Consider the following 17,599-nt stretch of genomic DNA (forward strand, 5'->3'; position numbering starts at 1 on the left):
AAAGTGTTACTTGCAGTCAGCAGCTACCACACTGGACAGTGCAGAAATGAATTGTCTGTACTGTGACAAAATGGACAGTGCTGCCCTGAGAGTCAGAACACCTCTATGAAGAAGCAGGGCCCAAAGAGATGGCAGGAGACCTGCTTAACATGACAAACAGCTAGACCTGGACTAGGGAAGAAATCATCTTCCCTAGTGCAGTGTTCCTGCTGACTAGTGACAGTGGTAAGGAGGAACTGAAGCAAATGTAAATGGCTTGGCTTTTGCCATTATTCATCTGAAGCCACAGGGGCTAAGGGCCCAGCCAGTATACCTATATTCCAAGTAACTTTAGTGCAAAGCAGACTACCCCCAAATCAGCCAGTCCAAAACTTCAAAAGGTGTATTCAGATAGTTATTTGTTGTTTTGAATTCAAAAGAGCTAGAGGGGAGCAATGAATTCAACACTTTTCTAGCATTTTTTTTAAGTACAATAGAATCCTTTAAATGAAGTCCAATGCCACCAACCTGAGCAAGCACCATAGCAGGCTCACAATACATCAAATCACCGCCATTCAAACTAATTCAGCTCTCAAACTTGAAAACAGTAGTGGAAATTGAAATGGCCACTTCATATAAGCCAAATTACTTCCTCCAAAGTACCTTTTATTTTCTAAATCCCTAGAAACAGAGGCTAGGCAAGTAAAAGAATACATTCTACTTTTAAAAGATTACAAGAAACATCCTAATGCATGATCAGATTACACGTCCCAAGTGGGAGAAAAGACAGCTAGCTGGAACCACAACCACTTAGTGTGTACTCACATTCACTACAAAGAAAGGCCTAAGACAAAGTAGCTGACATCATAACATGACTACACAAGATCCATGCTACATACACAGAACTGCCATCAAGAGAAGGCAATTCATGCCATAAGAAAGGCTGCATAGTAATTATTATTTAAATGTTGGGATTTACCAAAAATTCTGAGTTTTTAGCAATAACCATACTTTCTTTTACAGTACCAATTTCTTTTAGGGTCATCTTCTAGAAAATAAATTCTGTGATTCCAAAAACACCTTTTCAATTCCTATTAAATGTCCTTCGGCTTATCACACTTGCCTTGGAAAGCAGATTTGGCTACATTTCCCCTCACCCTCAAGCCAGTAATTCAGTCACTGGCTTCCTTGCCCAGGGTACATTTGTGACCCTAGCATTTTTTTTATGACCCTAGCATGTTGGAATGGAAAAACTTAGGAATGAAATTTCTGCTATAAAGAAAAATTTTGAAATAACTGAGCTTCTCAAATTTTGATTTTTTTGTCAAAGTAAATGATACTATTAAATTTGCCTCTGAGCTTTCTGAAAACTGAAGCAGTATAAAAATATATGTCTTGATAATCAAATAGTCAATATAGTTAGTTATGGTTATGATAAATCATTTGGAATCACAAGCCAAATATATACAAATTGTAAGGAAAAGGAATATAGTTTACAAAATCAATTACAAAAAAATTACAAACTACAGAATATTTCTAGGTTATTACTGGAACAAATATTAACAGCTTTATATTTAAATGTTTATAATAAATATGGTTATCAAGAAAATCTTAGAATGGAGGTCTACAGAAGCTATAAATTTGCTTTATTTTGGTGGTTCTGGGGATTGAACTTGGGGCCTCTAACACTTGAGCCATACCCCTACTCCATTTATCTAGGCTTGGTGGTACATGTCTTAAATCCCAGCACTCTGGAGACCGAAGGAGGAGGATTATGAGTTCAAGGCCAGTCTGGGCTACATAGCAAGGCCCTGTGTCAAAAACAAAAATGTTTCTACAGAAACATTTGCTCGTAATATAATTTCAGTTCCTTTCATGTCCTACTTATTGTCAATGACTGTGCCAGTCATATAAAATACTACTACAAGCTTCTAGAAATTACAGTTCTTTTCTAGGACATAGGAAATTTCTTTATATTCTAAGAAACTTGAATAAATTAAAATGTTATGAAAAGGGCTTTGAAAAAAGAAAAGTTAAAATATTTACTTACCCACTAACATCTCAAAAAGGAAAACACCTACAGACCACCAATCACATTCTCGCCCATAGTAACCATCACCCCCTTGTGATTTCAGAACCTCAGGTGATATATAATCAGGTGTTCCAACTGCTGTATCACAATGCACCATGCCTGTCTGGGTAAAAAGCAGAGATTAAAAAAAAAAAAAAAAAACCCACCCACACACACACAAAACCAAGCCAGACCAGTGTGAAAAACAGACTCATGTGTATAATTTCTGTGTATGTGTGCAGACACTGATGGAATAAATTCATTTATTAGACATATGGTGGCAACATATTGCTACCAAGATAACTTCATTTCTGACATGGCTTCTGGAAACCAGGAATATATGCATTATGAAATAGATAAAAATGTTTGGATTATGGGATTATGGAAGGCTTCACTAATGAAAGAAGAAAAAAGTAACTCCTGACACTCTGCAAATCAACAACTTTTCTTCTTATTTTGATGGTACTGGCATCTGAAATCAGGGCTTCACATTTGCTAGGCAGGCACTCTATCCTGAGTCATGCTTCCAGCCCTGAAGTAGTTCTAAGGGAAGTACAAAATGTGGTGTAAAGGTACCCAACATGGAGAAAAGAGAAGAATCATTATAGAAAGGAAGCTTTGATATTTTTAAAAGAATTTCAAGCACTTATGATGACAAAGGACCCCTACTTGGAAGCTGGATAAAGAAATGGTTCTTATTTTATCAAGAAAAATATTGAACTGGATGCTGGTGACTCATTCCTGTAATTATAGCTACCTGAGAGGCTGAGAGCTGGAGGATCATGGTTCAAGAATAGCCCAGAGCAAAATGGACTGGAGGTGTGATTCAAGTGGTAGATCACCTGCTTTGTAAATGCAAAGACCTGAGTTCAAACCCCAGTCCCACGGTGGCGGGGGCGGCGGGGTGGGGGTGGGGGGTTTCTTTAAAAAAAATAATAAAATCTGTACTGTAGTACAGAACTAAATAAAAGCTCCATCACCTCAAATTCTGTACAACTTGCAAAGATTTTATAGACTAGTTTAAATGCCCTTCATTTCCTTTAACTGCCTAATAAAGAGTGCCACCACATTTCTTGTAAGGAAGCTATTAAAGAAAAATATCAAAATCTGAGCTGGGATATAGCTCAGTGCTATAGAGTGCTTGCCTAGCACACATAAGGCCATGGGTTCAATCCCCAGCACCACAGAAGACAAACAAACATAAATTTTAAAAAGAAAAATAAAAAGAGGGAAAAAAAAAAACCCTAAAATTCTGAGTATTATAACCCCCTTAGGAAAAGGAACTTCAATGTATTTTGTAGACACGATTCATGCAAATGTGTTTAAGTACTATAAAACATGTTAATCATGAGAAATTAATTTCAAAAACAGTACTTCATTCATCCTTAAATTGGCAAAAATAACTGAATGATTTTATTTCCCCCAAGTACACAGTAAATAGGACTAGAAGCCATTATAGGTTGAATATAAATTAATAAATTTTATGAAAATTGAGCAAACTATCACAGAATATTTCATGTGGATTGCTACACAGGCTAAAACAAAACAAGACAGTGTTTCACTTTAAAAATCAAGGTATGTATGCACATGTGAATAAATGAATAAAGAAATCAGGGTATATTATATTATATATTGTGGTGGGGATTGAACCCAGGACCTCAAACATGCTAGACAGGCACACTACCATGGTGTGTGTGTGCAGAGGGTTGGGGAGCTGCACTTTAACCCATACAACTAATTTTTGCCAATTACTACCTTAAAGTTTACACTTCTGTTGGGCAAAATTAATACACATTTATTAGGGTAAAGGAAATCTCTTTATTTTACATGAACCCACAGAAATTAGATTTTTAAAAAATGAATCTTATGAGATTTAAGAGCTAAGGCCTTAGTGAACACACACAAATACAATCAAAGAAAAAAAATATTTAGAATTCAAAGCTTCAGAGGAAGAAGCAGAAAGGGAAGGGTACAAGAAAGAATTGACCTCAAAGTAGGCAGTAAAGTTCCCACCAACTAAATATAAAGTTGCTCACAAGGAAAGTTGGAAGGGAAAGCTGGGTATCTGTTTCAGTAACTACTTGCAAACTAAACACTGGTGACACTAAAGATTTTTAAATAAGTAAGCTCTGTTGAATGGCACTGTCCTTTTGGAAGATTGTTCTAGCCACATTTTTTGGCTAGCATATTTTTTTAAATAAACACTTGAAAAAGATACTTAATATATTTTAAACTGTTTCATGAGAAAGCCCTCAAATTGTATGAATGTAGAACCTCCATTTATGCAAGTCTTTGATCTTGTTTAAAAGAAACACAAGGAGAAATCAGAAACTAAAGACATTGATTTATTTACGGTGAGGAAGCCGATGGGAAAAAGGGCAGAGAATAATGGAAATAGGGTGGTAAGAATAAGGAGCAAGTGATATTGCTCTGATTATATACTTTGTATAGTTCTAACTCTTTAAATCAGAAGAAGCTTTGCAGATTAAAAAGAAAGAAATGAACCTGTTCTCTAAATGAGTAATATACCACACTGAAGGATTAGGAAGAAAAGAACTACTCCAAGTAGCTTTGAAAAACAGTACAGGATATTATACAACTAAAAATAAAAAGTAAATAAAAAATAATATTAGCAAAGCTTTTTATATTATAGTGATTGGCAATTATGAAATAATTTTAGGTGTAAACTAGGATTGAACAAGTATATACAGTATAGATAATGACAGCCATGTTTTTTACTGTCAAAGGAAGAAATTACACAAAAGAAAGAGGACTAGACTAGAATGAACCCTGTGCTACTGTGTGTGCTGTTCTATCAGTAGGAACTCATAACATTCATATATCAAAGACAGATAGAAAATTAAATATAAACATAACTGAACATGTAGTTCAGTATAGAGTGTATATAAAACATATCTCTTAGCTCTGTCCACTGACAGAGCCTAAAAGTGACCATACTCCAGGAGCAATGAGCTCATCTAGAAAACAAATGACTGACTCTGTACTACCATTTGCTAATAAAATGAATCAAAAGTTGGAGAAGTGGACAATTCTGGGACTGAAACAGAGAGGAAAAAAAAAGATCTTGAACATTTGGTACTGTCAAAAAATAAGAAAAATTTGGACATGGGTCATACACTAAGTGGAGAACGCATACAGAAGGAATAGGGAAAGTTTTTCAAAACTTGAAAGTGTTTGATGTGCCCATTGTAGAGGAGCTAATACAGTAACCTTAAACTGACAGAGGCCACTATGGGAAGGTGACCGAGAAGTAGTGAAGAGGTCTGGTAGAGATGAATCAATTCAGGTTGTAATAAACTTGTGCATGAAAACAATGCTAGGAATCTCTCTGTATAGCTATCCTTATCTCAAGTAGCAAAAACACTGTATCTTTCTTATTATTGGTTAGGTCTTCTCTTCAACAAGATTGGAGAAGAGGGCAGAACAGGTTCTGCCTGGAAGCAAGGGGGTTGGGGGGAGAAGGGGGTGGCAGGGGGGAAAATGGCCCAAACAATGTATGCAACATGTGAATAAATGAATAAAAAAAAAACAGGAATGACATCCAATTGCAAAAATAAAAAATAATAACAAGAAGAAAATGCTTTAAGGACACTGGAGCTAACCTATGGAGCCTTCACAAAGTAGAAGCTTTGAACCAAAGTTCAATGTATGAGTAGGAATTTGCCAGGTAGACTCTTAAACAGTACACATGAAGGCCAGGAATCATGAAATGCCACAGTATACAAAGAATTATATGGCAAATCACAACCTCTGAGCCATAAGGAACTGCCTAATGATAGTGAATGGGGATAAAATAGCAGGAATCATATCATAAAAGGCTTCATAAGACAATCTAAGGAGTTTGAACTTTATTCAGTAGGTTAACAGAAACCTACAGAAAGGTTTTAAACTGGAGAGCAAGATAATCAGGTAAGTATTTTCTAAAGGTTTCTCAAAATTATTTTCACTATATCAGATTAAATACTTGCTAAATATAGTGCTTTTTCAATGACAAAATAAAACAATTAAGAGTTTACAAAAAACTCAAAATTGGCCAATCAGTCTTGAAGTTGGGCTCAAAAACAATTCAAAATGCTTCCTAAGAAGTGGAAAATTGCAACTGGAATTCTTAATTATCAGAAGCTTTAAAGCCTCAGCTTGGCTGCTTCATAGACAGAAGGCTTTTAAGTCCATTTTGAAAATGACAAATGAGCACTTGGATCTCTTCAGAGGCACACTGCTGGCCTTGTAAGGATCTTGACTAGTGTGGTGCTGCCATTACTGCATTCTAACTGAACAGCCCAGGTGGATTTGCATTGCTGTAATACCCAGAACTACACAAAGCTGCTACCCTGGATTATCCCAGTTATCCCTTAGTACCAGTTATTTTCATTTTATAGCTCTGATTACAAAGCTGCATGGCTTCAGAATGGTCTACCTGCCTTGCTGCTATAAAGTAGCAAATGCAGCCTGGGGTATAACTCTAGTGCTAGAGAAGCATGAGGTCCTGAGTTCAAATCCAGTGCCACACACAAAAAAAAAACAGTAAGTGCTCCCATTTCTATTCTTATAGTGGTACAATTATGCAGAAAATAAGGTTTTTCAGAACATGAATAAAAACACCTATATTTTATAAAATGAGGTCGCTTGCAGAGGGTTAAGAACATTATCAATTTACCAATTAGCCTTCAAAAATTACAGCCTTGATCTATTCAAATGGTATACACCAGAATATTAATGGATACAATCTTACCTTATCTTCAGGCAATTAAAATACTAGTATCCAATGCCTTTTTAAAAGGTGGTAAGGGTTGCTACGAAATTCTTGACAGGCAAGAAGTAAATCTAACACATCTAATCCATGCAAATTATTTTAAATAATATTTCTCAGCTGTCACTGAGGTGCATCAGATGTTAAAAAAAAAAAAAAAGAGCGATTCTCACATCCAGAAAAGCTTTTTTTTTTTTTTTTTGAGAAAAAGGGAGAGGAACAGAATTCAGAAACTGTGTAAGTCACAATTTCTCAATGATAGAACTTAGTGATACTGGTTATTGTGATACTAACAAGTTGTTCACTCTTTTTAATTTATAACTTTATAGATATATTTTATTTTTGCTTTTATATATGACATATGTTTTACAGGGAGCCAAGATAGCTGAAAATGATTTGAACATCTGTGTGTATTTATAGATAAAGGATGACAAACTTTCTCTGTAAAGGGTCAGATTGTAAATATTTTAGGTTTTGTGAGCAACAAAGGATTTATGTCTTATTTTTCTTCTTCTTTTCTTTTTAAAAAACAAAAACAAAAACAAAAAAAAACGCTTTTTGCCGGGTACCAGTGGTTCACACCTGTAATCTCATCTACTTGGGAGGCTGAGACTGGGGGGATTGTGGCTTGAGGTCAACCTGGGGAAATAGTTCTTGAGATTCCCCTATCTCCAAAATAACCAGAGCGAAATGGGCTGGAGGTATAGCTTAAGTGGTAGAGTGCTCACTTTGCAAGCGTAAAGCCCTGAGTTTAAGTATCAGTGCCACCAAAGGAAAAAAAAAAGAGAGAGAGTCATAAATACAACCCTTTAGAAGTAGAAACCATTTTTATCACATAAGTTGTATACAACCAAACCATAGACCAGATCTAGCCCTCAGGCTCTAGTTTGTCAGTCCCACCCACAAGTGAATGAGAATGAAACTACAAACATTTCTGGAGCGTCAATGATCAAACAAAGTGATAAACCTGAAATCTGCAACAAAACTATTCATATTAGCAATATAAAGTTATGCTATATTTAATAATAGTTTTTATAATAAACTTTATTCTTCAACGTTATAGAATCATCATCATTATTACTATTACTTGAGAAACAGAGGTGTGGGCTAAAACAACTTAGGTAAAGTTCAGTATTTAAAAACATCTAGGGTCAGAAGCATGCTCAAGTGACAGTCTGCTTAGCAAGCATGAAACCCCAGTACTGCCAAAAAAAATTAAAAACATCTGACTACATTAAAATTGAGAATCTTTATCTTAGTTTTAATTACTTCTTCAAACAAAGGAACAGATAGATGGGTAGCAGAATGGAAGATATCAGCAACATGTGGAATCACAAAATTATATAAGGAATCCCTACACATCAACAAAAAACCAACTTAAAAAGGGCCAGAGGATACAAAGGCAATTCACAAAAGCAAAATAACTGAAAAGTATGTGAGAGAGATTGGTCTTCATTAGAAGGGCTACCAAGGCTATGAAGAGACTGCTAGTAAGAAGTTATAAATATTTACAGCCTCTCTGGGACCAGGCAATACTTTGTGTACCCTCTGATACAGCAGTATCACTTCCAGGTTTATAATTAGAGAAAACCTTATCAGGATACACACAGGACATGTGTGATTGTTCAGGACAGTGTTGCTGACAGTAGAGAGGTGGTGATGATCTAGGAATCCAACCCCAAGAGGATAAAAAGATAGATACTATGGAATACTAAGCAACAGTAAGAAGCAATACACTAATTTCTATTACCAGGAACAGACATAAAACAATGCTAAATGACAGAAGTATACAAAATGATACCTATTATATTATTTATATAAAGAAAGACAAACACTATATATGCACACTATGCGAATTCTGTATAAAAGTGTAAGGTGAACACATTACAGTGGCTGACTATAGGGAGAACAAAGAGGACACTGAAAAGAGGAAAGCAAAAATAAAAAACACATTGGGGACTTCATGCAGTCTACTCATGACAATAAACTGTAAACCAAGAACTAAAATGAACTCAATTGTTTTTATTTAAATTTTTTTAAATCATAAAATTAAGTAAGCCACATTTTAAAGAGACAATTTAAGATGTCCCAATAGCCAATTTTATTATTTGCTTACAGGCTTGTAAAAAATATTTTATGAATACTACATTCAGTCCTATTCCTCATAATCTCATACTACAAGGTTAATGTTTCTTTCATTAACTTCCTCTGAAACTGTGGGGCGCTTTATTTTTCTGTACCTTACTCCATTCCCAAAAGCTATTGCTTTAATTAAAACCAGAATACACTCATGGAAGTACAGTACATAAACATCATAGTTATGTATACCTCAAAGAAAAATTTAACAGTCTATCAAAAAATTATTTCATACTTTAATTTCATTACAGAAAATATTCACAGTTAATCATTTCATACCATATTATGGTAAATACCACAAGAGAGCTTTGGCAACAACAACAAAAAAAACTCCACTTATTAAACATTGATCAATGGTTGCAGAACATAGTAACAGACTCTAGGAAGAAAACCAAAAGAGTAAGAATCTGACATTTTAGCTAAGAAGACTAAGACAAAAATGGCCTATGAAGTATTGTACTAATTCTGAATAAGAGAGGACATAATGACTTTAGGACAGTGATTAGAAACAGAATTATCAGGGAAAATTTTCTAGATGAGATAAAATCTGAGCTGATTTTGAGAAAATCATTTCAGTAACAATGAAAGTCAAACAGGTGGCAGGAATAAGTTATGGGGTAAAGAAAGAAGAAAATTATCTTAATTCAAAATACATGTCTTGACTAGATAACTAATAAGACATAGATTAGCTATGTAAGCATAATGGAAGTTAAGGAAACCATACCAAAGATGGTTAGTACATGCTAACATTTATAAAGTATCTCCTAGATCCAACAGACAGATAAAAAACACATGATCCTGTTCCATGAGGAATTATGGTACACTCAGAAAAGAATAAAACATACATTGTGCAATCAAAGTAAACCAATATCACAATTAGCTATAAGGTTAATGTTACTAAACCTATTAAACATAACATGAATTTTGATAGGTAGAAGCATCACATTAAATCATGTCCCCAAATTTATTCTATATGGTTGATGCAGAGAAGATGGGTGAAGTGGTAACATAAATTTCTTTCCTGATCTTACCCTATCTCTTTTTTTTAAAAGAAAAACTACAGAAATAACGATGGCAGTGGAAAGACTGTGATTTACAGTTAGTGTCGTAAGTCTACACCTAGACTGTTATGTACCATGAACCAGACGTGACTGCCAGTGTTCTTTAAGGAAAATAACCTCTTGCATTCACTGAATCTTCTAACAAAGTATTTTACTGGTAGATGAATGATTAGTAAAGAAAATGTTTGGGTTTATCTTGTTTGATCTGTTACACGATTAGCAAAATTAAATTTATTATTCAAACTACAAAGTCCTTATTTGCATTTGTTTCTGTTTCTCAAAGAAACTAGCGTGATTTGACTTGTTACTTACTTCGTCCATCTTCATACATGTGCCAAAATCTGCTAATTTTAGATGTCCATGTTTATCCAAGAGCATGTTGTCAGGCTTCACATCTCTGTGTATTAAACCCATAGAGTGTATTGCATCCAGAGCAAGAACAACTTCAGCAGTATAGAACTTGGCCCATTTCTCAGGCACATCATAATTACTCATAAGGTTTACAAGGTCTCCTCCAGGCATGTACTCCATTACCATGTACAGATACCTATCATCTTGAAAAGCACAAAAGAGCTAGGAAGCAAAAGGAAAAGAAAAAAAAAATTAAACCAAAAACAAAACCATCAACAGAACAAAACCCAAGTAGCATTGTTACTAGTGAACTAAACAAATTATAACTAAACTGGAGTTAAAATTTATGAAATCTTTTATTTTAGGCTTAGACATTTTGAATGAAGAAACAGTAGCAGACACAATTTTTATATGGGTAGGTACATCATGAAACACGCATAAATGAATGTTTTTCTCTCTTGTAAAATACAATACAGGAAACTAAGCAGAAACATTTTAAAGCAGAAACAATAGGACTAAGGAACATAAAAGATAAAAACAAACAGCTTAGGGCTGGCAGAGTGATTCCAGTGGTAGAGCACCTGCCTACAAAGCATGAGGCCCTGAGTTCAAACCCCAGTGCCACCAAAAAAAAAAAAAAAAAAAAAAAAAAACCAGCTTGGAGGCATGGCTCAAGTTCTAAGTTCAAGCCACAGTACCAGGTTTCTGAAGACTAAGAAAACTGCACAAACCTCAAATAAAAGAGAGCTAAGGTAAGAGTATTTTAGAAACATCTAAAAGATGCCAGACTCAATAGATAGAAGAGGGAGTAAGCCCCATTCCAATGGAAAGAATGAGTAATCGGTAGCCACACTTGGAACAGGACTAAGTCCTCTCTCCACTTCCCATTCTCTTATTCATGATAAGTAGCAAGTGACATTGTTACCTGCACCCAGACTATGCAGTGGCACTAGGTTGCTACCAGATCCCAGAAGAAACTGAGAAAACACAAACTCAGAAGGGGGAAGGAATCTACATATTCCACCAAATAACATGCCCCACCCATCCAGGGAGCAAGCAGTGCAACCAGAAAGGATTTTCATAAACAAAGAAAAAATAGAACAACCCTAAAAATCAACATTTGAGAAAAACCAACATCATGAAATAGAAGAAAAACAATCAAGAACTGAAATTAATACTCAAGGAAAAACTTAAGACAAACTGAGGACAACTTTAAATATATAAAATCAACACCCACAAAAGAAGAATGTTGCATCACTTAATTAGTAGGCTGATAAAAAAAAAACTTGTGTCAAAAAATTAAATAGACTGATGACAGATCAAATTACAGAGCTAGAATATTGCTCCTAGAATGTTAAGCAAAGAAATTTTCTCTAAAAAACTGGAAGATTAAGAGATGAACTACAGAGTAAGGCTAGTAAAGATCCAATACCTATCTAAAGGTCAGAAAAGGGTAGAAGAAAAAGAAATAGAAAATAAAAAATTTGTAGACATGAATTACATTAAAAATCTAAGATCACAACGACCTTTACAGAAAACAGAGATGACATTAGACAACCAGTGCTAAATTTTCAGCTATCCAAGAGAAAAATCCTAGAAGTTATTATAAAGACAACTTACATTCAAAAACATAAAACCAATCATACTTACAAGAAACTTCTTAGTCAATATACTGAGTACAAAAGACAAAATAGTAATATCTTCAATGTTCTGAGGGAAAATAACTGTGCAAGCTAGAAGCAATGAAATGTCAAAATGAAATTTTATAACTGACAAATTATTTCTGGAAGAACAGTTCAGAGACACAGTTTGATAAAGTGAAGAATAAATCCAAGGAGAAGATTATGTGAGAAATGGGAAAGGGAAAACAACCTGGAAAAACCCACTAAGTATAATTACTGCCACAAAATTACTTATTTGAGAATCAAGCCAAAATCACAGTAAATTTTAATGGAAGGCAATGGAGTACAAGGAAGTAAGAGATGAAGAGCATTATCAAACTGAGAACAAAAACTTGTGTCTGTGCACAGCATGTTTAACTCTAAATGACTAAAAGATGTCAACAAATGAAAAGCCAACACATGTTCATGGAATGGAAGATTCGATATTATCAAAAGGGCAATTCTTTTTAAAATTTCTACTTATTCATTGTTTTTTCTGTTTTTCATTAGCATAAATTTATTGTACAAGGGAGTTTCATTGTGATGTTTACACACATGCATATAATGTATGATGATCAAAGCCCTTTCCTCCTCCCTGCTTTTTTTTTTGGCATTACTGAAGTTTCAACTCTTGTCCTTGTACTTGCCAGGCCAGCACATTACCGCTTGAGCCACACCTTTTTAAACAGTTTTTAGTGGGCTTCATTATGATATGCATGCATGTATATATGATATATTACATATGTTACGTATGTATAGATACTATTCTTTTATCATATTCACCCACCTACCCTCTCCTTTCACTTTCTTCCCCAAACAGTTCCCCTTTTATAATCACCAAAATGGAATTTCTCCCCATACCAATTAATATATTTTCAATGCACTAATTCCCAAGATTTTTTATTCCCCCATAGAGCTAATCTTAAAGTTTATTTGGAAATTCACAGCAATTCAGAGAGATAAAACAATCCTGAACTAGAACTGAGTAGGGAGACTTTTTTTCCAGTTTTAAAACTTGCTACAAAGCTACAATAATCAAGACCGTATTAGTACTGACATAACGATCAATATACCAATCAATGGAATAGAACAGAGTTCAATAAGAAACCCTTGTAATTATGGTGAATAAAGTTTTTGACAAAAATGCCAGGACAAATTAGAGGAGAATGTTTTTTCATTTTTTTAAAAATGTTTCTTGGACAATTAGAAATCTACAGGCAAAAAATGAACATTTTTAGACCCTTTAACACTGTATTACAAATTAGCTCAAAATTGAACACAGTCCTAAATTTAAAACTATAAAAATCTTAGGAAAAAATTTTCATGACCTTGGATCAGGCAAAGATTTCTTAGATACAATACCAAAATCATAACTGACAAAATGAAAATCTGATACTTAGGATTTCATCAAAACAAAATTTTTGTGGCCTCAAAGTTACCCTTAATAAAATGAAAAGATACGCTACACACACTGAGAGAAAATACTTATAAGAGGTATACAGCTGCTCCTTGATTTATGAGGTTATGCTCCAGTAACCTCATCGTAAACTGAAAATATCATTGAGTTGAAAATGCACTCAATACATTTAACCAATCCAAAAAAAAAAAAATCATACCTTAGCACTGTGGAGCATTGGTTATTTACTGCACTAGCTGACTGGGAGCTATGGCTGTTCCCACTGCCCAGTGACATAGAAAATTTAAAAATTCAAAACCCAAAGTCCACTTTCTACTGGATGTGTATTGCTTTCATATCACATGGTTAAAAAAAAAAATTCTAAGTTAGCCAAAAGTGATGGTATCCACCTGTAGTACTTACTAGCAGACTGGGCAACATAGGGAGACACATCTTAAAAAATAAAAGAAAAGGTCTGACTGTGTGGACTGTGTGTATGATAAAGGCTTATATCTAGAACGTAAAAAGAACTCCTATAAACTAATATTAAGACAAATAACCCAATTTTTGTCACAACAAGTGATCTGAATAGACATTTCACCAGATACATCAGTGGCCAACAGCACATGAAAAGATGTTTTACTGTTATTAGGCATTAGTGAAATGCAAATTAAAACCACAAGGACATACCACTTCATGCTCAAGTGTTGACAAAATGTAAAGTGGCACAATCACTTTGGAAAGTAGTTTGGCAATATCTTAAAAAGTGAAACATAAATTTAATATACAATCAAAAATTCTACCCCTATGTATCTACCCAAAAGAAATGAAAACATATTCACTGAACATTTGTATACAAATGTCATAGCAGCATTATTCATAATAGCCAAAAAGTAGGTACACGTCAAATGTCCACAAAGTGGTAAATGAACAGACAAATGGGTATCACACATGTAATAGGTGTACTGAAAAACAATTCTAACTAGAATTACCATCAGATCCCTTAAGTGAACAGACCACACTCACTTCAGACAGCAGTCTCACTTGAGGGATCCCAGAGCTATCTACATTCCTGACCAACTGGTTACATATTGATGGGTTCCCATAACCTCCTCAGGCTTCATAATTCACTAAGATGACTCACAAATTCAGAAAAGCACTATGGTTATTAGGAGAGTTTTATTATGAGCATATATGGAGGGCAAAGCCTGGGAGGGCCCACAGAACTCCTAGGTCTTCTCTGTGGAGTCAGGGTACATCACCCTCCCAGCAGCAGCACATCATTGCCTTCCCCAACCAAGGAGCTTCACTGAGTATCAATGTCCAGAGATTTTTCTGGGGCCTTAGTACACAGGCATGATTAATTAAATCATTGGCTATATGATTAAATTCAGTTGCCAACCCATCTCTTTGCTTTGGAGATCTAGCAGCTTAAAGCTCCAATCCTCTGACCATGAGCTTGGTCTTTTTGGTGAAAAAAGCTATCAGGAGGCCACAGAAGTTATTTCATGAGTAAAAGTGCTATCACAGAAACTTCCAGGACTTCTGAAATTCTTTCCCAGAAGCTAGAGCAAAAGACCAACTAATGTTCTTTATTGTAATTCACCACACAACAGAATATTATTCAGCATCAGAAAGGAATTATGTATGACAGATGTTAGAATGTGAATGAACTTCAAAAGTAGTATGCTAAGGGTAAGAGACTAGTTGCAAAATACAACATATTGTATGATTCCATTCATATACAATGTCTAGGAAAAGCAAATAAACAGAGACATACAGTGGTTGTCTGGAGCTAGGAGGGTAACAGGAAATGCCTGTAAATGGATATGAATGACCATTTTGAGATGGTAGAAATGTTCTAAAATCAGATCATAAAGATGGGTGCAAAATTGTCTAAACTTCCTAAAAATCATTAAATTGTATACGTAAACGGGTGAGTTTTATGGCATGCAAATTATATGTCAATAAAGTTAAGCAAATTAATTTACATGTTAAGATAGCAGCAGAGCCACTAAAACAACAGAAAAAAGTCACCATATATTTTTCTATCAATGGCAATTCTTAAGTCCATCCTAACATAGCTTAAAAACAAGCTTTCAATGAATCAAATCGATCCATAGATAAGCTAATAATGCAATTTTATTTATAAGGGAGAAAAATTGGAAGCAACCTAAATGTCCATCAACAGATGAATTGGATAAACAAAATTATCCTTACAATGAATTACATTTCAGTAATACAAAGGAATGAACTATTGACAATATTATTATATCACAGATGAATCTCTAAAACAATTTTGCTGAGTGAAACCAGATAGGATGGGACTAGGGTTAGATTGGACACTGAAGAGAAAATCAGTGGATGCAGAGACATAGCAATAAAATTACCCAAGATGAAGTGTGCAAGGAAAAACAATCATGGAACAACTTTAGTAGCTCATATGTGGGTAACTAGAGTCTAAAAAGAGGGGATGGGGAAGAACTCCCTGAAAGAGAAAAAACATTTGAAGAAGTAATACCCAAATTTGGTGAAGATTATAAATCCACAGTTCTAAGTATCTCAGTGGTACAGTGCCTATCTAGTTTATACAAGGTTCTGGGTTTGTTCCCCAACATTACAAAAAAAAAGTTTAATCAATACCAAGAAAGTTAAACAAAGCTAATGAAAATACTGTGGTACAGTGGCAAGAACAGACAAATAAAACAAATGAAGTAGAAAACCTCCAAATAGAACCATGCACATATGGACAACCGAGTAACAACACAATGAGGCAATGCCTACCAGTGAGGGAAAAGGTTGCGCAGTATTTGATGTTGGAACATCAAACGGATGGATGTTCACATGCAAACAAAACTTAACGTTAAGTATCACTCTCAAAAAGTCAGTTCTGGGTGATCACAGGTGCTACAGTCTAAAAGTCTGTGTCCCTCCCCAAATTAACATAAAATCTTAACTAATTATGGTAGAATAACACCTTATTGGAGTCAAAATGCCAGCCTCTTAGAGCCATCTTAAGGCTATAGTCTTAGCAGGAAGGGCTTCTTGGAGATTAGTCGTGAAAGTAAAGCTCTCATGAATGAGATCAGTGCTCATATTAAATAGGCTCAAGGGAGCTCATTCACCCTTTCCATCCTCCTCATATAAGGACCAGCAGGAAGGCACCATCTATGAGAAGATAGGCCCTTACCAGGCACCAAATCTGCCAAAGCCTTGATGGCAGCCTCCACAACTTAAGAAAGAAGTTTCTGTTGTTTATGATATTTTGTTACAGAAGCCCTAACAGACTAAAATATGACAGAGTAATAGGCAAAACATGGTCAAAAACATCAGAATCTTAGTGACAGCAAGGTAGGAAAAATTCCTTAAACAGTCAACAGTCACAGAAATTTGATTAAACTACAGCATTAAAACTATGAATTTCCATTTATCAAATTACATGACCAAAGGAGTTAGAAGGTAAGCTGCTCACAAGGTACCAGAGCTCAAAAGGGGAAGAAGGAGCATTTATAGCAGGCTGTTCTGGGCTAAAAGGCCCCAAGGGGGTGAGAAGGACATCAGGCAAAGGGAAGACTAATGGGGGTATCAGAGCCAAGGGAAGACAGAGTGAAAGAAAGTAAGTGTAATTTGATTTGGAACTAGATTCCCCTGCTATAAAAAACATCATTGAGACAACTGGTAAAATTTGAGTGGGGTCTATATGTTAGTCACTAATGTATCCATGCAATTTCCTCATTTTGAGGAATATTATGGCTATGAAAGAGAATGTCCCCTTGCTTGTAGAAAATACAAAGTTATTAAGTATTAGGAGGGAGCTATGATTGAATGTTTGCTTAGTCCCCTCAAATCTGTATGCTGAAACCCTAAATTTCCATGTGATGATATTTGAAGATAAAGCTTTTGGGAGGAAATCAGGTCTATGTCATGAGAGTTTGGGGCTCATAACAGTACCTGGTGCCCTAATAAAAAGAGACAGCAAGGCTGGGCATAGTGGCTCATATCTATAATCCCAGCAACTCAGGAGGCAGAAACAGGAGCATTGAGGCTGGAGGTCAGCCTGGGCAAAGTTTGGAAGGCCCATCTGAAAAACAAACTAAAAGCAAAAGAGGACTGCAAGCATAGCTCAAGTGGTAGAAACCTTGCCTAGCAAATGACAGACCCTGAGTTCAGTTC

The 17,599-nt window shown here is 35.1% G+C and overlaps 1 protein-coding gene across 1 annotated transcript in view; it reads right to left on the reverse strand.

Moving 5' to 3' along the window:
* Rock2 (Rho associated coiled-coil containing protein kinase 2) overlaps nt 1-17,599 on the reverse strand; it is a 157,585-nt gene that overhangs the window by 41,885 nt on the left and 98,101 nt on the right. Inside the window, exons 5-6 of the mRNA XM_020161447.2 lie at nt 10,331-10,591; nt 2,030-2,174 (exon numbers count right to left, since the gene is read on the reverse strand). Coding sequence (XP_020017036.2) covers nt 2,030-2,174; nt 10,331-10,591 — 406 coding nt within the window. The remainder of the gene's footprint in view (nt 1-2,029; nt 2,175-10,330; nt 10,592-17,599) is intronic.

This window comes from Castor canadensis, chromosome 12 (genome assembly GCF_047511655.1).
Source record: "Castor canadensis chromosome 12, mCasCan1.hap1v2, whole genome shotgun sequence".
NCBI lineage: Eukaryota > Metazoa > Chordata > Mammalia > Rodentia > Castoridae > Castor > Castor canadensis.